This window comes from Acipenser ruthenus, chromosome 6 (genome assembly GCF_902713425.1).
Source record: "Acipenser ruthenus chromosome 6, fAciRut3.2 maternal haplotype, whole genome shotgun sequence".
NCBI classification, from domain to species: Eukaryota; Metazoa; Chordata; class Actinopteri; order Acipenseriformes; family Acipenseridae; genus Acipenser; species Acipenser ruthenus.
In genome coordinates, this window is record NC_081194.1 from 23253024 (window position 1) to 23277759 (window position 24736).

Genomic DNA, 24736 nt, shown 5'->3' on the forward strand with positions numbered 1-24736 from the left:
AAAGACAACCCATACTATAATAATTCTATATTTTCAGGTTCTTAAACCATACTAAAAATAAGTTAAACAATTATATAGGGCATAACTACGATTAACTGGTTTTGAGTGGAGTTATTTTTCTAGAAGTCTGCAGTGTTGAAAGTCAACACACAGGAGACTACAGCACAGCTTAGTAAAATATTCACTAAAAAACAAAATGTGACACAGTATCTACAAAAGGATTAATGTTTACCAACTAAGAGGGCTCATGTGACCAGCTGTCCATTGGGAATTGAGCAGAGAGTTATAAAAAATTATTTTACACAAGTCACAAAACAAACAGTGATTGTGTGGTGCTGGTTCAATCAGAAAGATATAGATATCTATCTATCTATCTATCGATCTACATATAGTGTAACACAGCAGGGAGAGGGTTACTATCCTCCCTGCCTAAAAACATGTATTTTGTTTAATTATTATTTTATTGTTAATCATCACCTGCACCTGGCTATTATTGTAAATTAGAGCCAGGTGCAGAGCACTTAAAGAAAGCAGCTAGTCTGCTCGGGGCTGCTGCTGTGTGAAGGAGCCCGATTGAAGGTGTGCCCAATCGTAACACAAAAGGTTACGTGTGAACCTTTTTGGTTTGTTTTTAAACAATGTGTTTATTTTTTGAACAGGTAGACAGCCTAACTGTTCTGTGTATTAGACACGTGTGCAGTCAGTGCTATGAAGGAGCTAGGTGTTTGTTTTGTTGCTTTTGTTTATTAAAAAAGTAGCGCATCAGCGCTTTAAACTTCCAGTTTTGTGTCCTGAAGGGGCAACGAACAGCTGTGAGTGGCGTCTGTGTTACTATATATATATATATATATGAGTGTGAGAGAGAGAGAGAGAGAGAGAGAGAGAGAGAGAGATATTATATTATATTATATTGTAAATATAGACTCGAAAGAGGGCTATGGTGGAAATTATTGACCCGAGGGAAGACTATTGTTACTGACAGGGGGCTATAATACCCGAAACCTGGTGGTAACAATAGTCTGAGAGGGGCATTTAATTTTCCACTATGAACTAAGTCTGCAGGACATATTTAATATATGAATCAGTCAAGAAAATAAGTGAGGTAAGGTTGGATAGTAAATATGACTTCATATATTTTGTTTAAATATAACTGATACAGCTTAAGTTAATTAATTAATAAAATAAATAAAACAAACAAACATACATGAATAAATAAATAACAGAAAATGTTTTTGAAGTTCATACCGCATAGCTATCAAAGCTTTTTGGCTTACAGATTTCTGTGCTGCTTGCTGACTGCTGCATAATCCAGTTTATATCCCGGCCGTCATTTTTGTTTAGCCTACATCGTCGAGTTGAATCACCATTTTAGTGTTTGAATCATCTTTCTTTTGTAGTATGTTTTGTAATTCATTTTCTGTTAAGTCACAGAATCTCTATTAAGCAGTTTTTTCACATCTCCCCTGCACTCCTAGTGTGTGTGTATGTGTATATATGTATGTATGTATGTATATATGTGTATAAATATTATAAAAAAATATATATATACAGTGTGTATATATGTATTTATATATATATATATATATATATATATATATAGATAGATAGATAGATAGATAGATAGATAGATAGATAGATAGATAGATAGATAGATAGTAATTTGAGGCAAATCACTTGGCCCTCAGAGACACTGGGTACAAACATGCTCTCTTAGAGCTCAGATTATAAAAAGCACCTTACCTTTGCAGCCACAATACTGAGACCCATTCCATTGTGCTTCTTAAGCGTCACGGTCACAATTTCTGGATCCTTCGGCATGGGCTAAAGAAATCAGTGCATTTAAATTAAACCACTGGCAACCGACAGATTGAATCAGCATGCGTCTCCAGGAGACTAAAAGGAGTAATACCCCTCTAAAGACACTAATTGTGGTGGTTTCTTTTACAATAATCCCTTTAATAGCTTTAAGTTGCATGTAAATCAATCCTCAGAAAGTAAAAACTGTGAGGGTGTGCAGAGTGGCTGATGTCAAACTGTGAGGACGCACAACCAAAAACTCAGTTAAAAGAAACAAATACTTTATTTGTGAACAAAAGTAAACTTTCAGCGTAACTACATACACTGACCCTGGATCAAAAAAAAGAAATATTGGCCAGAAAACACAATCTTATACCTAGGCTACCACAGAGGTCAGGTACTAACCTCCAGCCCACCCGGAGCCCCTCATACTGACCTCTTTATACCTTATCTCAGGTAGGTCCTTCCCCAGCAAAACCATTACTGGGCAAATACCCATAATAATTAAATACATGAATCCAGATTATTATTATTATTATTATTATTATTATTATTATTATTATTATTATTATTATTATTATTATTATTAACCCAATAATAATGCTTCACTTCACATTCATTTTAATATAAACTCAATCTTACCCCTTATTAAATTTACCAATATTAAAATAATAGGGTTAAGCAAGATTAAATGTCCCCTTACGGAAAAGGTAAGCGTGACCCCAAAAGAACAGCGCATATCAAGCATATGAGCCTCAGGCATGCGCTCCCCCACACAGACAACAGCCTGGCACATAGAACAAGCAGACGTGCATTACCTGCGCTCCTTAAATCCAATGGTAAGCACCATGTCAACAACTAATTGTTATCAATCTTAAAACTCATAACTCATTAATGTATAAGCATTTTCATTAGCAAAGAATACTTAACGGATACAAGTTCACTTTACCAGCAGTGTGCACCCCGCTACCCAAAAGTATACTTGAAAAAACAACAAATGTATATATTAAAATACAGATTTCATTCTTATGCCATTCCCCGATTCCTGACAAGCAGATACACACAGATTGAATAAACATTAATTTATGGGGTAGTTTTATCTGTCCATTTACAAAAAGACAGTTAATCATTTTGTAGTTTGCAGTTTCGTTTTTAAAACTACTATGGGCGGAGAACCGCATTCTGGATGAGTGATGGAAAAACAGTGTCTCTTACTCCAGCCAGAGAGAGAATTACGTTTCTCACAAGAACTAAAACACCTACCAACTCAGTGCTGTCATTGGAAAAGTGATTTTCATAGTCAGCTCCTTCAAAGTACATGGTCCAGGTGCCTGGAGAGCGAGGGTGAGGTGTCAGCCTGCAGTAGCCTGTAGGAAGTACGAACCACAATGTCTTACTGAACAGGTGTGTCCACTGACGGCTCAAGCTGGTGGTCATAAAAACTTGATAAGGAAAAACAAACATACTGTACGTACCTGCAGCAGCAGTGTACCCCGTGACACACAACCAGAAAGGGTTTGCCTGAAGCGTTTGACTGCCACACAAATAGAATGGTTCCTTACTGTGGTACGGTAAAATTGGCACTTTTACATTGTTCTATTCAAATCTTTGTTAAAGTGTGTCACCAACACTCTGGTGCAGTGGTAACTTTTAGATTCAGACAGGAAATCCAAAATCTGGGGAGCTAATGACTGCATGTATTGTCAGTTTAAAAAATTGTGCTGTTGAATCCTTATACCCTTAGTTACATTGAAAGCCGCACAAAGATCACAAAGTCAGAACGCATGCAGTTGGGAACATCACCTCAAAATGAAATCCCAGTTTTTTTTAATTACAGCATACATGATCTTGCAGACACAGGAACTGGAGTGCTTACCTCTTTGACACAGGGGCTCCAAGAACTCCTGGAAGCCGTTGGGAATGTTGCGGACAACATCACACGAGTAGCCGTCTTCGGGCAAGAGGAAAGGCAGCTGCAGGTCTGGGTCCTCCTCCAGCTGGACCTCACGGCCATCACTGCGGGCAAGCTCGTCCGCCGTGTTCTCAGCCACTGCCACCACATTCTCTATCAGGTCCTGGAGAGGGAGAGGGAGAGGGAGGGCACACACAGTCCTTTGAGATTAAGCACAAACACAAAGCCTTCTATTTACACACATGAGAATGGTAGCAACAAGGGAAACCACCCTGTGATATGGAAATGTGTTTGCTTTTTAAAGGCTTCCTCTTAAGGCGGTTCTACAATGGAGGTGACTGAAGTGAGCGACTGCAGCATATTTTTTATTTACATCTCCCACAGTTCCAACAGTCCATACTGCATTAAAGCTATTGCAGGTTGGGTTTATCCTGAAACTGGGGTTGGGGCAGAGGTTGGGACTGACCCTGGGGTTGTGCCTGGAAATAGGGCTGCTGATCCTGGATGTGGTTTTATGAGTGGGTTGGGAACTGACGTTGCTTCTGATTGGTCCGTTTCACTCTAGATCACTTGCGACTGGCGGGAAAAATAGAACACATTTCTATTCCTGTGGAGTCGGTGTAGACACATCCCTAGATTTCAGTCACTTCTAAATTATTCGCTCGCGTCCAGTGTAGATCCACCTTTACATCAAGGAATGAATTCCCATTGGATATCAACACATTACCAGAAAGCCCTAGAATGCTATTTCATATCACAGGCCTAGCTATGAAGGTCAGTAACTGGTCACATCCAAGAGAAGGGCACAACATTCCTTGGTCATGAACCTGCAGAAATTAAACAAATTCATGCAACTTGTGCATCTTTCACGGCAGGATAGGGAGCTGGGGTTGAACTAATGAATATCGGTTAAACACGCAATCAAATGGAAAAATCTGACAAATTCCAGTGTTCATATTTTTCAAATCATTAGAAGATATATTTGTGCCCTGGGTTCAAATATATACCGTGATCTGGATACACTTTTAGACGGCTGGCTCTAGATCTCAGAAATGAAGTCTGTTTACAGTTGCATGATGGTGAAGAGTTCTCATTGTACCTTGCAGAGTGATCTCAGAACATACAGGCTGCTGGCTGATTTTATAAGTTAGTCAAAGGCTGCTTATGATTTCAAATGCCACCACTAAGGGGATCGAAACTAACAAAAAAACCACCTTAAAACTCTGCATCTTTGTATGATTGTGGTATAAGTGAATGTTGCTGTTGCCACATATGTACCCCTCATTTTGCAACTGTAATTTGTATACCAAACAGTAGACTTTGTGGTATTTCTGCAAAGGATGGTTCTTTATAGTGGTTTTATGCATAACCACTGGGAAACCATTTACATGCATCTCCCAGTGGCATGTAAACATGTTTGTGATAAACAGCTTTGTCAAGGCTTCTTCTATACAGCGCGTTGTAGTGTGTTAGACTGTTTGACCTCGAATACAGAGCCCTCAGTCACAGCTGTAGAAACTGTTCTCAGGCAAAGCTCTAGCAATGGTTCAGTCATAAACATTCGACAGCATTTAGCATTTATGAAAATGATCCTGTAGGTGGACACTTCTATATATTTAGATGTGCCACTGTTTATTTGAACTTACAGGAGGAATGTACGGCTCATCTGGGGCACAGTGGTAATTCTGGAGCAGAGCCTGCAGCTGTAGAGAGTTCAACTTGAAGCAGGTATTGTTAATGTTAGGAACATCCTGCATGGAATATTTGTCCATGGTCAGAAGTGTCGTTGCCTAAAGGAAAAAAGAAAAAAAAGGTAAGCATTTGAACAGAACAAAGAACGGTTCCTCTAAATTTGAATACACCACCAACGAACTACCCCATCCGGCAATGTTTCCATTATATATAAAAACATACCACATATGGCAGAAGCCTGTCGTGTAAATAGTGTGTGTGTGTGTGTGTGTGGTTTTGGTGATGGGTTTTAATAAAGTTTGATTATTTTGAATCAAATCGCTACCAGAATCCATGTGCGGAATGTGGCTGGGTCTTGATTAAAGTCCATCTCTCACATAGAAAATCATTTTTTGGCTTTGGGGTCATACTTGTTTACTTTCACAATGAGCAAGAAATTACCCAAACTGTTTTATAACCTCCTTCTGCTGCAAGTAGTGACTGGAGCATGTCATTTGAGACATCCTAGAGCTCTGCTTTCTATTGAAGTAAATCGCAGGTTATGCTAATGAATACAGCCGTTATATTTCAATGTGAAACTGAACCAGCAGGGGATTCCCTGCAGTTTTTAAAAGCACTGACCTGAACTATTCTGCTAAGGTGGCAGTCAGCTGCCAGCTCCAAGCCCTGTTTCTCGGCCCAGGCCTCGATATGTCCCAACTGCTGGCGGAGGATGGCCCCCCAGTAGTGGGAACAGAGCTCTGAGTCAGGCTCAGTCACCAGCTTGTTGAAAAGCCACATGTTGATGAAGTGGAAGAGCTGGGAGAAGAGCTGTATGGTGAGAGCGGCGTTCACTCGGCAGCGACGCAGCAGCGACATGGCGCCCGTCAGGGTGTTCAGGACATCCTCTGTTAGGGAATAAAAAGAATCATTTGAGATAACTTCACTTTCCGAAATTGATATTGAATCACTGAGGAAAATGTAATAATTAGTTATTGCAGGTGTGCACAACTACAGATTGTATACTATTAAAAACTGGATAGAGGTTCAATGGTTTGCAGGTATGGTTTATAGTCAGGAGTCATAGTTGAGACATGTTTAATGCAAGTAATGTACCAGTGAAGTGTAATTATCAGAAGTTGCCACTAGAGGGATCCTTTTGGAATTTCAAAAATACCTAATCAGCTCAAGTTTTCTAAATTTTCCCACGAACAGAGAAACTTCATCTCATTTAAAAGACTACAGCATGACATTTCATGCAAAACAGGGTTAGAAACTCACGCTCGCCCGAGGCAAATTATATCTGATGAGGACTAGTTGATGTCTCTGGGCGAGTACTTAAAAACAAAATGTACAGATATACTCTCACGTTCACAGTCTTGCGTTAAAAAATAAAAAAATTAAAAATGCAGGAAAAGTCAATTTTCTAATGGCATGTAGCAGTGGTGAATAAGCATTCATAATGCTTACAAAACAGTCACTCAGAACTGAAACCTCCCGTCATCTCCCCTGCAAAGCCAACCCCACTTAATATGACATTTACATTTGTGTTCTCCTTCTGCGCGGGATGCAAAGTTTATTGGGCATTTGATTTTACTGAAACGTGATGCACCACCATCACAAAGAAAAAAAAAGATTGAAGATGTCATCAGCAAAGGGGGCCGGTTTTACTAACGAGGTCAAGAAAGATGCCATATTTTACTAAACATTTTAAAACTAATAAATAAACAATTAACATTGTAATATGTTGCTTAAAACACAATAACACAATATATTCATAATAAAGTTGAGTTCTTACCTATAAACAACAGTAACACGTTTAAAAGTTTGGGACTCGCTGTCTGTAGCTTGGTGGTGTTTACATTATGTTTACATTATCGTCAGCATATTTTAAGTGATTGGAAGCTGAAATTAAGTTTTTAAAACACCCTTTTCTTATACCAACACAGTACTATAGTACCATTGTAATAGCAAAACATTCAATGGCGGCAGGCGATCCTTCACATATTCAAATCCATTGATACAAAGTCCCCCCCTCTTTCTTGAACAAATCTGTGTTTCCCTCGTTGTTGTTCTGTATATTTTATGCTCTCATTAGAATCCAATCTAGTAAATTCAGATTCCATCAGTTCTGGCAAATTCTACTGTACTTGCTGAAGCGGTTTTTCTCCCACTGCTAATTAAAAAATAAAAAATAAATGTAGCCACCTAGCTAACAATTTCATCCAGAGGGCTACAGTGAAACATACTGTCTTTAAATTGGGACTTCAGTGAAGACCGTGTGTGTACGGGAGTACATCAATTATTGTAGGTAGTAATTCATAGTTATTTAATGCTTGGTGGTCCATTGGTTAAAGAAAAGGGCTTGTTACCAGGAGGTTCCCGGTTCAAATCCCGGCTCAGCCACCGAGTCACTGTGTGTGACCCTGAGCAAGTCACTTAACCTCCTTGTGCTCTGTCCTTCGGCTGAGATGTAAAACAGAGGTCCTATTGTAAATGACTCTGCAGCAGCAGTTGTTGATGCATAATTCACCCCCTAGTCTCTAAGTCACTTTGGATAAAAGTGTCTGCTAAAATGACTAATTAATAATAATAATAAAATATAATAATAATTAAACCCTAACTCCATAAACCAGCCAGCATTTTTGTAAATAGCAACACATGTAATGAAAAATAAACATTTTATTTGTGTCATCTGTGTCAATTTCAGGCGGATCTTCATGGTCAGCAAGGTGACACAGCTGAGAATTTTTTGCTCTGTCATCCCGTCTGGTGCTGTCAGTGTCAGTTTCTCAGCACACAGTACAGTATCGCTCAGTAATTGTTAAATAACGAGGTGCAAACAGGTGATTGACCGATCTGTACACGCATTTACTAATGTGCGTTTGTTAAAAAATATATATTTATCTAAATTTATAACAGTTTATTTTTTAGGAAAATAAAATTTAAGCCTAATATTTTTAGGGACCCCAACTGTTGTTGTTGATTCTAACTTAGGCACTTCACATCAGGACTAGCAAGTTTCAAAAGGTACTAGTCTTTTGGACTAGTAGCACAATTATACACAATTATACAGGATACATAAAGGTTCTGAGTGGGTTACAAAAAAAATCACAAAGACAACTTAACCAGCAAACGTCTACAGCTGGTTACATCTGTCCTCACAAATTAAGTGGAGTGTTTCCCTCTAAACCAGTCTGCAGTGCTGAATGAGTTAAGGCGTTTTTTTTTTTATAATTACACCTGTATGTATTCAAAGCACCCATATGGCATTTTTGTGACTGGCACCAAGCTGTGTTTGCATCTGCTCAATTTTCAAAGTACAGCACACATACACTGTAATTTTAAAATCAGCATGCTTTAATTCAGCCTTTTTATAACTTGAATCTATTCATCTTGCAAAACCGAGATGGGTACAGTAGACACAAACTTTTCCAAGTTTCTCTGACAACCTGCATTTCCATTTTTTTTTTTTTTTTTTTTTGCCATTTGAGTTGTGTTGAATATGCTTTTACTTTTTAGAGTAACATGGGTCAGGGTCTTGGAGTTCTAGCTCCCTGAATTCAATAGCTGTGCTATTTGGTATCATTTGACAGCTTGCATTTGTTGTCTGCTGTTCCCGTTATTAAAAAGACCAATATGTACTTGTTACCTATTTTGGGCCGCTGTGGATTCTGCTCCTCTGGGTCCTCTAGGAATGCTGGCATGTAGTTGTTGAGATCAGACTGAAGACAGTGGACCAGGTACCTGGGGAGACACACAGGGTTGATTGCATTTCAGCTGAGGAAGTAGCAGGATCTGTTGCTGCTTCAGGGCACTACAAGCAGCCATGATGTGAAACAATCTCCAAGAATCAAAAAAAAATAAACAAAATGTCAAGCCAGTCAGTCAGTCCATTTTTCAACCAATACACAAGTATTCTCCTAATTTTTCACAAGCGTTTAGATTTTGATGCAAAAGAGGTCAAACCCTGTTGCCTTTAATGGCAGCGAGGAATCAAGCATCTCTTCACACTAATGCAGCTGTTAACGCTTGCCCTTCACGCAGTACCCTGCACTACCATCACTGGTGTAGTTTCTTGTATTAGTCCGGAAGTTCACTCCGAGTCACAATCATTTATGTGAGCGTTGTTGGAGATGGCAAAAAAAAAAAAAAAAAAAAAGATTTGCTTTGCTAGTAAGGAGACGAGGATGCATAAATAAAGAAGTGTAAAGAAAAAAATGTCTCATTATTTTGCTTTAATTATTTTAGTTTTCCACATGAGTTGGATGAAGCCCCATCTTCAGTAAAATAATAAATATTCTGTCAATGTTTTTAAAGGTTAATTTCTTTGAAAAGATTCATATTGGGTCTCCTTTCTTCATCAACTGCATGATTAAGGCGCAAGGATGACATCACCAATATAATAACTGCTGCTTAATTGTGTTTCCTTGACAACCCTGTAAAGCTAACACCAACTTCATCCAGCACACCCCAGCCAAGAATAATAACTATTGTGTTGCAAACTTAGATTTAGGATAAATACCTTAGAGGATTTGAGGGGTGGGGGGTAACAAGTTTAAGTTTAAGACTTAAGCAAATTAAGAATCAACTGGTTCTGTTGTTTTTTTGTTTGTTTTGCTGGTCAGCCACACAATGTTAGACCCTTATGTTCAGATCAAAGGAGGATTTTAAATCAGCAGTAGAAAACAACTCACGGCTTGCATTGAGAAGACAAGACAGTTGTCTTAACACTAGAGGGCAGCAAAACCTCAGATACTTTTTACTGCTAAGTGACCTACATGCAATTTGCAAAGAGAAAACATTTTTACATGGAAACACATTCACATCTGGATCTTTTAACAACTTATACAGCAACTAGATTTGACGTTACTAAAACCACAGAGGAACAGCTTATTAGACTAGAAATCCCCTTTAGAACAATTATAAAGAGTGACCACAATCAATTAAGTACAAAAATTATTAGAGGTTAAGGGGATTTTTACATTGTTGCGTGCCAAAAACCAAGCAAGAACAACATCATCAATCAAAGCCTCCTGCTTCTAATGCAACAGGGGTAATGGCTGATGTTGGAAAAACTTGTTAACTCCAGGATTACAAGCGGGTTAAATTTGTGCAGGTTTTAATATAATGGATATCTGCACATATGACAGAGAAAGATATGCTGAAACTAAAACAAGAGCTTTGTAAATGTCTTATTTGTACATAGTATGGTTCTCTAAATGGCTTTGTGTGTAAAAACAAATAAATACATAATCTACAAAAAATTGGACAAATTCTGAAATTTGAAAATAAAATGTAACACATTTTCTATATACTATATCTGCATACACAAATTTAACTTCAATAGGGGTTATGGGTAACATCGAAACAGGCATTTTGGATACTAAAGTGAAAAGTAAGCATCTAAGTCTGCGGCTTCCTGAGAGGTGCACAAAGCTTCAGTTATGCAACAATGACATCAGCCCTCATGTCAGACTCAACGCTTAGCCCTGAAGAAAAACAGACAGCCAAATAAAAATTGTTATTGCAGCACCATATGTCTGCTTAATAACAGAAGCAGAAGCAAACAATCTGTCAAACCAAATCCCATTATGCCTCCCTGTATGTTGTAAGGATCATCATTTTCCTTTAATGACTAGAAATAATAAAAGCAGATGGTTGAATTAATTGCTTTTATCGCTAAATTGATTGCACCATTTTGTGGAAAAAAATATAAAATCTATATTTTTAGAATTGGTGTTTGCAACATAGAGCCTAATATGACATTTAACATGGACTGGAGGGATGGGAGTATTCTTTTTTTACAGAAGACATTTGCTTTTTCTTTCACATACTGAAACCCAGAAGGTGTACAGAAATCTCATCTTCATAAAAAAGGGAACTGTGGGGTTTTTTTCTCCTCCAAAACATGACTAAAGACATACAATTCTCCTTATGACTAATTTAGAAAAAAAACAGTCCATGGAATAATTGTGTATTGCAGGAATGAATTCTGATAGCTAGAAACGTGGCTGATTTGGCCTTAATTTGTGGACACAGCTAGTTTTGTAGGGAGATGCACAGTATCATCTTATTATCAGTAGATACTGTAACTCTGGAACAATTTGCAATACACTGAAATTGTTTAAAATTCTAATACATTTCAATTTTGAATCACAGAGTAGTTTTAACCTGATGGAAACCAACATTAAAAAGCCCTATACCCTACAGTATACTGATGGTTTCTTACTTGAAGGCCATTTGTACTAAATGAGCCAAGACATCCTGAGCATCCAATGTGACTCGGCTGAGGTCTTTATCCTGCTTAATGAAGTTGAGCAGCTCTGAAGCGTTTGCCATCCAAAAGGCAAGAGCTCCTGCAATATTCTTCTGTTTCTGTGGAGATGAAAGGCTGTGTTATAGACTGTATGAGTGTGTTAGTGAAGTCACCGCCAGCACGAACATTCCAGGGACAGACCAGCACCGCCATCTACCAAAAACCTCAGATACCAGATAAAATATCCATATATGAATTATTACAGGAGTGTTCAATACCGGACAGATCAGGAGTACTGTCAGGTATGCACTTGGTTTAGATTTAGAGTACCCAGCGTATACTGATAATGACATTTGTCAAGAGGAGAAGAACATTTGTTAAGTTGTCGACTAACTAAAAGAGTAGCTGAATTCCTGGTGAATGGAATTCTCTATATATCAGAGCCTGATTCAATGTGGTATTCAATTTTTTTCTATATTGACAAAACCCATAATAAAATAATTCAATGGTAATACATCAGAAGGATACATTGGGAGTCAAAATGCAGACCCATTTAAGTCAGAGAACTTTAAAGATGAAGTATCCTTCCAGTGATGGATGATTCATGCACTGCAATGCATTAATACAGGTTTAACTAACACAGGAAATGAAATATCCAGTGTGGATTCCAACCTGTAAACATGATTCTATGCTGCTAAATGGTGTGCATTTGTTTAATACAACCCCTCTAACACTCCAAACCAGTAGCGTTGGGTACTTTAGAAACCTAGCACCTTCTGACAGAGTGAAAAGAAACTGCACTAAATCTGTCTTTTCATACAAAATGCTGTAACAATACCAATTTAAAAATGCCCACATTAACTGCAACATTGCAGGTTTTTGTACTGAAAATTGCTTTCAAAATGACAATATACTGCATGCTTAATGTCTTAATCATTTCTGATTCTTTCAAGCATTTTCTAGGTTTGGATTATTGAGGCCAATTTTTTATATTTGAATGTTTACCGTGTATATTACTGTATCTGGTAAATCTGCATGTTAATGCCCCCCTGCCAAATGATACACAGACTCTGGATTTTTAAAGAAAAAAACCCAGCTCCTGAGTATGTGATACTGATCCATCCCTACATAGCCCCCGACCATATTATGCATACAAGATCCAAAAAGAAGAACAAGAAACAGACAAAGTAAATTGAAAAATAAAAAGCAAAAGAACTTGGGTTGTGCCTCATCCACATTGAAGTGCATTAAGCAGAAGTACATGGAATGCTGATAATAAAGTTGCACAGTCAAGGTGTTTAGTACCGCATGTTCCAAGTTGCTGAATGAGGGTTATGTACTGTTTCAAATCCACTGCTGAAGGGTTTTTTGTTGTTTTGGTTTCTGATATGGAAAAAAGCATGAGAAAAACTGTGCAAAGCTGACCGAGTTAGGTTGTTCCTAGAGGCAATATCCTACCTGATCCCCCTCGGGTATCTCCTGGAGAAAAGGGTCAGGAAAACATTGAGCAGGACAAAGAAAGATACCGTCAACAACCATGGCATTGACAGAGATCACAAGCATATACACACAGCTAAAATCTACTGTAAAAGGCTGCCTGCAAAGAGACAGTACCTCAATGGCTTAGGGTCAATGCAGTTTCAAAGATGCAGAATGTCTCAAATGTAAAAAGAAAAATGACCACCAGCTGCATCAATTTGTAGTAGATTGACATACTATTGAGATTATCTATTACAATTGATGTAATCTGTATGTGCATTTCCCCTATTCATGAGTATTACAGTACTGTGCCTACACTTTATGAATGAGCTATGTGTGCTAATGTGTGCAATAATGGAAGTATTTAAATATAGCATCATTGGATATAACTAACAAAATGACAGAAGGTGACTGAACAGGGAATAGAAATATATTAACTGTCATAAATGGATTGTGAATTTGTCCAGTTTAAGAACTAAATAATACCACTGTATTGCTGTACCAGACAGGATAAACATTATAATTAGATTTCTGTAATTCTTAACAAATCATGACAAGCTCCTTCCATGCAGCAGTGACCAGCATAAAAGTCTTTTGCGTAAAAGGAAATGCAACTATTCATGCAACATCATCAAAGCGTCACAGATGCCTGGACCAGGCTCTTATCAGTACATCTCATCTTTTTAAACATAATCCAAGAGAAATGTCCTTTTTACATTTTTTTTTCTTTTTTTTTTTTTTAAGCAGACAAGCTCTGAATTTCAGAATCTAAGCAAAAACTTGATACACTGGTGCAACTCATTTCTGCAGAACATTGTACTAATGTTCAGGCACACACATACAGAACGTATAAATGTTTAAAACAGTTTCTTGTGCACTTATATTATATTAACATTGTGGGATACAAAGGAATTATACGTCAGCTGAGTGACCCTCATGAGTGTAACTAGTAGTTTAAACTATTTTGCCTTCACTGTTGCAGAGGCCGTCCAAGTGTACTCTTAACTCATTCCCTCAAATGATTTAAACTGAAGACGACTAAAAAAAATGGTTAATCAGTTTTAGAACATTACTCTCCTCTCTTGCCATTTATGTTAAGGAATGGCTAACCAAGATTTCAAAAAACAGTTCTTACCTCTTGTTAGCACTAGGAAGAATTACTGTTGATACCCCTTTTTTATATTAAGGAACTTTTCTTGTATTTAAATTTGGAATAAACAGACAGACCAAAGTTACATTTTTGGTTTGCATCCCTGTTTCTATGACAATAGGGAGGATATGAGTGAGGAGAACACAATACAATATCTGATTTAAAAATCAGGAATGTCAGAAACATATTCTTAGGATTACCAGAACAAAATATGACAACATAAATAAATACAAAAATGCACAGAATCCCACTAAAGAACAGGCATGCAAAATTGCACACAAGGTCATTTTAAACAAATAGCAATGAAGACTGGTGTACCACACATCAACACACAGGTTTAGAAAAGATCCCGAGCACGTCAGATTAAACTGTGGCTGACCAACGTGATTACAGAGCTTTGGGAACCCTAGGGCTGGTAGATGAAGTACTGGGTAATTCAAAGGTTTAGATTAGGTCAGTCTATCTAAACACTCCAGACACACACATATGGTAGTGCAGATCTGTAGTAAATGCTGGGCATAAGATGGTCAATTAAACTGGTGCTCATTTAGTGCAGAATCTATTTCTTTATCTAAAAGGGAAAACAATCCAGTTGTGGGGTATACCATGTAGTCGTGTTTAAGTGAACAAGCAAGCACTGGGAACTCACCTGAATGACTCCTTCCATCGTGCTCACCATCTTGTTGACTATGGCTATCACCTTATGCGTGCGCTCAGAGGGACTCATGTCGGGCCGAAAGTGACTGGACAGCACATAGCGACAGGTCATGTACAGTACGTAGGTGGGGGAGAGCTTGAAGTGCACTGTAGAGCTGTTGGTGTAGTTGATAATAGCGGACAGGAAGGCATCTTCAGCTAAGGAGGCAATCAAAGACACAATTTTGAGCAGTAAATTGAGAAAAGAGGCAGTTTATTTAAAGAGGTGTTGTTATAAGGGGTTACCAGCACTTCTGCCGCAGATACTGTACAATTGTATGGTCATTTAATTTACACTGTACAGACAGTGAATGATGCAGTTCCATAATGATTGCATATTTCTATCACAACAGCTTGCATTTGTGTACCTACATTATCTTTCCATATATACGACATGTCAGAATATAAGAAATGGGGGTAAGAGATAGTGTTACTTACAGCTTTCCCTGAACTCTATGCTGGCTGGTAGCATCAGCTCTGGTCCCTGTCCATCCTGGGATCTGATGAGAGAAAGTTGCTTTTCAATAAACCAGTTTACATAGGGCAAAGTAATCCCACTGTCTACCGATGCCCACCTCTCCAGAGGCCGTGCTTTGGAACACTTGTACAACATTTCTCAGCAAAGTGTGAAGACTAAACTGTTGCAACCTGCCCTTTTTGCTACTTTTCAGTAGTTTCTACTACTCACAGCGAGGCAGTGCAGATAGAGCTTAGGTTTGGATTATTGATGAGGGCATGCTTACTGGCATTGTGTTCAATCAGCTCCAGTATGTATTTGGTTTCAAAGAGCCCCTGCGCACCTGTTAGCAGAACTGATCAAATATCACTTGCAATGAGCCACATTGTAAGGTTGAAGGTGTTGGTAGCTCAGTTGCTGTGTGCAGCAATGTATTTATTTATTACATAGCATTTACACCCATGTTCATACATGTAGAAGCCTACACGCCAGCCTTCCAAACTCAGTCAAGAGCTTTAGTTCCATCTCTGGTTTTACATCAATTTAAAGCATCCCCTCTTAAATTCAGAGTGGGACCACCATGAATTAAAAAAGTTTTAACCCATACAGTACATTATTAAAGGCTACTTTCTTAAAGGTTGTTTTGATAGATTACATTTAATTTGAAGTTATTAAAAATACATTCCTCTCAATGTATTACTCATCCTTACTAACAATGCACTTTTAAACTCAAGGAGAAAGGACATTCCCAATGGCCGAGTGTATTATAAAAAGTGTCCTGGATGTGTTCCCAGTGACATTCATTGGCTGTCAAATTCTGACAAAAAGGATGTAATCAACTCATCTAGTGCCTCACTATAGCAACAGACATCAGATGCCTCTGGGTTTAACTTATCCTGTCTCTCACATCGCTACAAGGGCACTGTAAAACTATAATGGCACTAGAGGAGTTGCTATTTTTTATACAACTAGAAAATGAACAAAAAAACAAGCATCATTTAAAAGGGAAAGTCAACTCTGACAATCGTTTGTAAACATGGAGAAAAACTGATGTCAAAAAGGTGATACGAAAATATGAGCGATTGAAATAATGTGGCAGTGACATTGTTAATCTTTACTTGAGAACACCAGGAACAGAACATGACTGAAGAAATCATAAAAAAAAACCTGCTGTGTAGCAAATGTACAAAGCCTGTATCTCAGTGTATGATCTGCACCATTGGTATGGACAGAAATTAAAGCAATTTGGCAGAGGAACTTTTGTTTGGAAAAACACAGTATGTGTGCCTCTGCATTATGCCAGTCTCCAGGGAGATACATCTCCTCACAGGGATAATAAGCTTTTGAGCTTGTAACATGCTGAATCTGAAATTCATTTTTTTTTCTTGACGTAAAAGCCTTGGTTTATTTACACTGTTCTGAAAAAAAACTGTAATACCCCGTAATCTTGTATGGAATTTTGATATAATAAATGCCCTGCACCCCATGATGTTAAACAGCACAAAAAAACAATGCAAATCAAATCCAGAACCAAACACACACACACCCACTAATTAAACAAGGTAAGTGTTTCAGCATACCAAGCTAGGTCTGGCCACAGTTGAAGGGATTTACATTAAGTGAGCCTTCATTATAATTTCAATATCCTGTACTGCTGTTTAAAAAACTACAGCAGTCAAGCAAGCCCTCACCAAAAGGTGGCATAACTGGTATTACTGCTTTTTTCCCCCCCTAAGGGTCCTACATCATGCTTCTTTTTTTGTATTGAGAGTCATAGTAGTGATTCCGCCCATGTTAGAATAAAGGATGGAGGAAATTTACTGTAACTACCTATACAAGACAAAACTATATAGGAAATGTAGGGTATTGTATTCCCTCAGCTATCCCAGTTGTTTCAGCACCATTTAGATTATTTACCTGGAAAGCTTTAAACACTAACATAACATACAAAACAAGAAGAGATAGGCAATCAAACAGAGGAGAACACGCTGTTCTTACAAGTAGGTCTAACTTAGACCCCATTTTTTATTCATGTACAGTAGCTACTGCAGTAACATTTTATTTTTACAACATCTTTACATGGCTGGCCTGTTTTTGGATGGATACAGTATACTGTATGAAGAGTATAGACTACCAGGGAGATCTTTCTGCCATTACAATGCATGTTAAACCTTTTTGCTTTCGGTTTCAATTTAACTTCAGCTGTTGTGTGCTCTAATCTAGAAAACAAGCCAGCACATCTTTAACCCTCGGAGCTTACCTGGACTCCTGCTTGCGGTAGTCCTGCTGCTGTTCTCGCACCATGGGCTTCACCATGCTACGCTCGCCGAGGGTGGATCTCTCAATATCCAGCCTGCTCGAACTCTGCAACAAAAAAAAAAAAAGACACACCGCGCAACACAGAAGTTACAAATCTGTCCTCAGCTGTCTGCAGTGAAAACAAATGGCCCAGTACAAACAGACTACACTTCGCTCCTTACAGCCCAGTGTGGAGTAACAGCCCTTTTTGTGATCCTAAAATTTTGGATACAGACAGGTGTATTTTATTTTTTATAATTTTTATTTAAATTTTGGGTCCATGAAATACACATTTTAGCACAAGAGACTGAAGTCCTTCCTATGTATTTTTAGAGAACTTGTTGCAAGAGCAACAACAATGTGAGCTTTGTCCTGTAAGCAAGCTTCAAGTTTGAGAGTTGAGGGGGCAGCCCCATACCGTTGCAATGTGTACCCTCGCTTAATTACTAATCAGAGCTATGAGGTGTTTCAAGATGTTGAGGCTTGACAGGCTATCCCATTAACCAATAATGGGAGGTTGTTTTTGAATGTGTGTCTTTATGCCTGGTACCGTTTCCAAGCACTCCCAAAGCAATGCTCATCATTACCTTGCTTGTCGGCAGCGGTGTCCCACTGTGGATGTCCCCGTCCAGTTCAAATGTTGTTTCAGGAACGCTTCTGCGTGAAAGGAGGCACAGGCATGCAAATTAATTCTCTGCATCTGAAACCTGAACAGTCAAAACCAGCCATCCGAATGATTAACAAAGCTTTGCTTCAAAGTTCATCTGTCTTTTCTGATTCGTACTATCCCTAAATGCATCAGAAATATTTAAGAGAGACATAGAAACTCATTTCCACACCCTTTTAATTTACTGGTTTTGTTGCGTTTCTCATTAAAATCTATAATCTAAGATATTATATTCACAATTCTCCCAACAAAGTCAATATTATACTAGCAAGACCTTACAGAATACTGAATGTAAGAAAAGTTCATTTTTATTGGACGCTACCTAAAGAACCATAGAAGAGTTTTACCATTCGGAAACCAAAAAAAGTCACGTGACCCCAACATGGACGGAAAATTAGGTTACAAGTCTAAGTGAAGGTTAGCGTTACATAAAACCCATAAATAACTTTGCACTGCGTTCATTAAAGTAGAAAAGACCAGCTTTGGCAATCATGACATCATTCATTTGTCACCTCCATGCTATGTAGACAAAGCTGCCAGTTTTTCAGTTTTGGATTCTAGTAGCATCACTGACTGAAATCTGCTCCACAAATGACTACCAAAGCTTTAAATGCTGTACTGACCCCCAAACAGGTTATAAATTAAAAAACGAACCTTTTAAACCTTACATCCAAATGACTGCAATCCTGTGCTACAATAATACTGTAAAGCCATAAATATTTGCGAACAAAATATTTGGCGAATCACACCCATAAAACCTATTCTGCTCTAGAAATGTTGGCGACCTGCTGCAATATACGAAGCATGTATTTTTCGTAGAACTTGATATTTGTGCCAGAAATGTTGTGGTTTTCTTCCCCCCCCCCATACGCAAAAAACGCATAACAAAATATTTATGGCTTTACAGTAATCCATTTCAATCTGTCTAATTCTAGAAACAATTTGTCTGCATTAGTGGATATCAACATTCAATAACAATTCTTGAATGTTTAAATGATGAGAACCCATTGAGATCTCATTGCAAAGGGGGTCCTGGAAGACAGCAGCAGCACATTCAATCTCAAGTACAAAAACACCAACCAAAGCAAATCCCAAACTAGAATCCATAAATACCAACAAAATGAATGTACAGACAGTACAATCACAATAATCCAGCCCGTGTGGTATTTATTTACCAAGCAAACAAGACTGTTTCGATTCTCCATGGATTAGACTGAGCGAAAAAAATAAAGTGCTATTTCTGTAACTTTATTGAGCTCATCTGCCCGTCCAATGCAAAAGAAATTAAATGTTGCACGCAGAATGGATTGCACCGATCTACTTAGTCTCTTATTTGGCCCTCCCAACAATACACGTTAGCCTCCGATAACCGCTGCAATACAATGAGTTGGTTGGATCAGCACCACTTTTTTTAAGTTATCAATAATAGAAACAGCAGCTGCAATGCTACCAACTTGAATCTATTGTCCCAGAGTATTTTACCACTTTCCAATTCATTGCATTATGTTGTTATATTAGTCACTTGCATGGCAAGTCTTGTAATGATGATCGTTGGAATAAGGCTAAAAGGGAGATAGCTGTAGGGTATTAGGAGCCTTGTAAGTTGTGCAGTATTGCTGATGTCTGGTCAGTCAGTCTTAATGTTGGCACAGTTCCTACATTCACAATTCCATGGGTGAAATTGGCCAATGACCATTTTGACAAACTCCTGGTGCAAAATCAATCTTTAGGCCGGGGATCTGGGGGTCAACTAGGTCCCCCAAAGCTCTGGGGTTGTACATGCTCTTAGATACATTCTGAGCCATTTTGGACCACTTTCAGAAAAACATTTGAACTTGACTTTGAAGAAAAAGAAATTCACATGAAGCTAGTTATGAGCATAGATTTTGAAATGCAATGTTTGGTCTCCAGGACTTTGGCCCCCTACCAACATTTTAGGGGGACATTTTCTTTAGTGAGGGGGTCAATATGTTTTATGATTTAGAATTCAACACAACTACAGTATTTGTAGACTGACCTTGTGTTTCCAAAGAACAAACAAACAATAATTTTAAACAAAGTTTTCACTTAGTCAGTAAGAATTAGATATTTTGAAATTACCTTGTTAAAAAAAAACCTGATAGAAACACAAGTCACTTTTTTGCAGCTGTGCAGAAAATTCTTTCCTTTTCATTTTTGAACTTTGCCAGGGCCTTCCCATAATTAAACTCCTTCCAGTGAGGTTCCTCAGCTCTTATGACAAGGATGCAGTCTGTCACTTGACAGTCTATTTCTGAGGGCTGTCTTCAACACACTTTGAACCCTGAAGCCCCTCTCCAACAAGACTTAAATGTTTTTTTAAACACACACACATATTTCCAGATTACATTATAAACCTCCATTATAAAAAAAAAGATATAAAGTTACAATGTGTTTCTTCTATATGCTCCAAAAGGATACAAAAATAAATAAATTGCCACGCAATCTGTATTGTTAATATGTGAAGTAACGTTATTAGAAAAATAACTAGCGGTAGTTAAAATAAATAAATAAATAAATTATTGACGTACATTACTCATAAAAGTAAACATGAAGTTTAAAAATGTAGTTTTTAAAATGAAGGAGCTGGAGCTGAGGTTTACGTTTCAAAACTTTTACTGCTCTTTTAACAGTAAGCATACACTTCAAACTAAACAACAAATAGTACGCATTTCTCACATTGTCTCGGTTCAGGCATAACTAATCAGGCAGGCATGACTGTTTTGGTCTAGCAAACAGATAATTTTACGATATGTCTTACTCTGTTTCATTGCCTGGTGGAGCATTCGCAAGAACAGCATTTCATTCTGAGGTAGATTCGTTTGGACACCCAACTGTGAATGTTGTTTTGTTGTTTTTTTTGTTTGTTTTGTTTTTAGAAACTTAAACTTGGCGACACATGTTGTTGCTGTCCTCATCAAAAGTCGTGTTTCTGCAGCCATTCATGTTGAAAATGGAGCTTGCATTACCCACAGTACAAGCCATTTTACTGCTTTGGAAGTGCGGCTGGGATATCTTAATAGCAGCGCTCCTGTGTCATAAACTGGATGCATGTTGATAGATGGAATTCGCTGATCTAAAAATAGTTTATTTTGAGCTCAGCGATGGAACTTCGAACGTAGGAGGATTTGCTCCGTGTCTGCTCTCTGCACACATCAGACCTTGCCCCCCCCCCCCCCCCCCAATGTTTTTGCCATTTTTGACGGAATACAGACGGAACACTTTCACCCATGCAAGTCCCTTTCCTTTAATCCCCAATGTGACAGCTGTGCTCATGAATTCAATTCAGACAACATGTGTTGCATTTGCACTGGCTTGATGCTTCAGTGACATCCCCAATTCTGGATTTCATATACCATTATGAAATTAGTTTGAGGTAAGCAAATGTGGGCATATGAGATTTATTCAGGATATAATTAGTCAAATAACAGCACTTGCAACCATGTTATGCTTTTACTAAAGAGGACTGTACAGGGAAAAAAAACACACAGAAATATTTGTTTTATTATTTTAGCCAGAGCGGCTCATAGAGCCATACCAACCCCCCCCCCCCCCCCCCAAAAAAATAAAAACAATAAAAAAAAAAAAATAACAGGAAAGTTTACTAAAAAGCTGACTAAATAGTAGCAACTATACTAAGACTGCTTTAGTAGCTTTTTGCCCATTAAACATGTTGCATGTTTAAAACTCATTAATATACTGTATTTTTATAGTACTCAGTGAGCCCATATATAGCACATGGACATTATGGTTTACCCTGCATCATTTTTTTTTCAGTGACTCTGGTAAATGCGTGACACATACCCTGATTTGTGCCTTTGTCCTTTGACCATGGGGCCAGCGTCCATGCTCCTTTTGGTCATCCCATGGTCATAGCTGGGATCCACAAACTTGAAGACATGAGAAGACCCAAACTGGACCTTCATGCCACTTCTCAGCATGGTGGTCTCAGCAATTTGCTGACCGTCGACGTAGGTCTCGGCATCAAAACTTGGGATCACAGTTACCATGCCGTCCATGTGGGTGAGGTCACAGTGGTGGGGCTGGATTCCTGGGCCAAACAACTGAGAGAGAGAAGAGGCTAAGTAACTCAGTATTTAAGCGTAACCAAATATCAACCTATTTAAAAACAAAAACAGTATATTTTTGGATTATGAAGTAAATGTTCTTGAGCAGTTTTTGCAATAGGGAGGTTTGTTCAAGACCATAGTGTGAGATCCACTGTTCTGGACTAATTCTTCTCAACTCTAGACCTCTAACAGTCCAGGAACTAAATATGTTTTAGTGCAATAAAAACATTCATATTTCAAATTTGGAATCAAATAAACCGTTTGTAATTTTTGTGGCTTGCATAAAAAAGAGCTACAAAGTTACAGGGCTGCCTGAAGTACGTCCAATTAAATGCATTAGCCTCAAAAGGATATTAGTTGTGCCAAATTATATTAAAATCATTAAAACTCTCCCTGCAGACATGAAGCAAACATGCACAGCAATTCTTAGAAGTGCCAATGTTTCTGCTCTGTTAATTTTCCACTGCACTCCTGATTACAAACATTTCCAGTTTTTAGCCATTGGGAATAGTGTCCCCTCACCTGGATCGAGTTTTCATCTATTTTATCTGAGCCGACCTCTGTGACACTCATCTGTAACCGATAGAGCTTTGGTTTATCCCTGGAGTCTGACCCATCTGCAAGAGACAAACAACATATTTCATACACGTGGAACAGATAGCAGCAAAAACTTATGTCACTTTCAAAATCTCAGTAAGTGACCTTATGCATCTAAAATCAGACAATACGAGTCATATATTCTTAAAAATCTAGTTTTGGAAAAGCATTCTGCAAATCAAAGAAATTTAGTGTAAGACACAACTGCATAGGCAGTGTTGGATTGTAGAGTTACATCAGTGGGGTCTTGGGTAAAACTGGATTATTCAGTAAGGGTATGCAGGATTTGGGTTTGTAGATGGCAGGGGATATGTTTTGTTCTTCTGGTTTGGCAATGTGCATTCACAAATCCTGCAGACTACTCTACTTCGAAATGGATCTCATATAAAAAGGCCTCCTATTAAACAGGAGTTGGATCTGCAGACGTGTTTCATTAAATAAATCCTGGATTGGTGTTCTTTCAAACCCTGTAGTACGAGTACAACTATAGCATTTATTTTTCAAGAGCTGATCTGTGGCTATTTAGGATCATTATTACATTAGTTCAAAAGTGGTTTAATTTAGTCAGAAATTGTGGACATTTAACAACACCGCAGAAGAGAAGATTTTTTCACCATCCCCACTTAAGCTTATCTTTGATTGCCAGATGATAATGGAAGTAAGGTGTTTTTGTGCTTAACAGTAATAAATGCAGATTTCAAAGTATTATTAGTGAACAAAAACAAAAATTATTAAAATGCTAAAGCAAGCAGGGTTAGCTACACAAAGGCTTGAACAGGTTCAATGTGGATAATTTCTTGAAGTGTACAGTATGTATGAATTAGATCCTATTCTTTTGAAACCCTGACAATTGCATTAGTAATTTGGAATACTATCTCAAATGTTCTTTTCTTTGAGTAAGTAGCTTGTTGATTAATTAGTAAATCCTCAGGATGGACCAAGGTAGCTCTGTGCATTCAAATGCTGGACTGGGCATTCTCAATTGGCTATGTATTCTTTTATTAAAAAAAAAAAGTGGTCAGTAGCTTCTCCACTTTGCAATCGGCTAGCGCATACTGCTTGTTTGTTTTGTCTGCCTTCTAAATTATACTTTATTTTTTATACAATATATTTTTATATAATATATTTTAATATATTAAAAAGATCACCTGCACTAATTGATAAACTGATTTACATAGGGAAATATGAGCTTTTTATTTTGAGGTATTTATCTGCAGAAACAAGGTCTAATAAGTAGATGTGGTTTGGTAAACTATATAGACATATCATGTTCATGTACTTCACGGTGTATCACCCCATGATTTGCATCTCAACAAAACAAGTTACTAAAATGAATCTCTTTGGCTTTAGCACACTGTTCATAAACCTGTCCAGTCAGCAGGGCAGGGTGTTGTCAGGTTCCTGCTCTGACAGGGTCAAATCTTACTGGGAGCGAGGTGTGATACCCTGACATAGGAAACTGCAGAACTTCAATGCTCACCAATTAAGCCCCTTAATTGAGACTTCAATAACTTGTATAGAAAGCTTCAATTAATTGCCTTCAATCAGTCAGAATTGTAAAGAAATGTTCTTTTATTAGCAATCAACGCTATTAACAAAGCTTTGACTCAGGATTTCAATTTAAAGATTTTTTGGAAAATAAATAAATAAATAAATAAATAATTC

General features: G+C 37.9%; 1 protein-coding gene across 20 annotated transcripts in view; it reads right to left on the reverse strand.

Annotated features, from left to right (window-relative positions):
* The window catches only part of LOC117411391 (afadin-like), a 130856-nt gene that overhangs the window by 27405 nt on the left and 78715 nt on the right, over positions 1-24736 (reverse strand). For 15 of the 20 annotated variants that reach the window (XM_034018843.3, XM_059025261.1, XM_034018842.3 and 12 more), the window contains 14 exons: positions 22997-23091; positions 22209-22468; positions 18307-18376; positions 17682-17785; positions 15403-15464; positions 14918-15123; positions 13098-13118; positions 11613-11758; positions 9033-9127; positions 6023-6288; positions 5356-5499; positions 3674-3872; positions 3061-3164; positions 1741-1821 (listed from right to left, as the gene is read on the reverse strand). In XM_034018843.3, coding sequence (XP_033874734.3) covers positions 1741-1821; positions 3061-3164; positions 3674-3872; positions 5356-5499; positions 6023-6288; positions 9033-9127; positions 11613-11758; positions 13098-13118; positions 14918-15123; positions 15403-15464; positions 17682-17785; positions 18307-18376; positions 22209-22468; positions 22997-23091 — 1853 coding nt within the window. The remainder of the gene's footprint in view (positions 1-1740; positions 1822-3060; positions 3165-3673; positions 3873-5355; positions 5500-6022; positions 6289-9032; positions 9128-11612; positions 11759-13097; positions 13119-14917; positions 15124-15402; positions 15465-17681; positions 17786-18306; positions 18377-22208; positions 22469-22996; positions 23092-24736) is intronic. The other 5 variants (XM_059025262.1, XM_034018844.3, XM_059025268.1 and 2 more) reach the window with 1 other exon arrangement.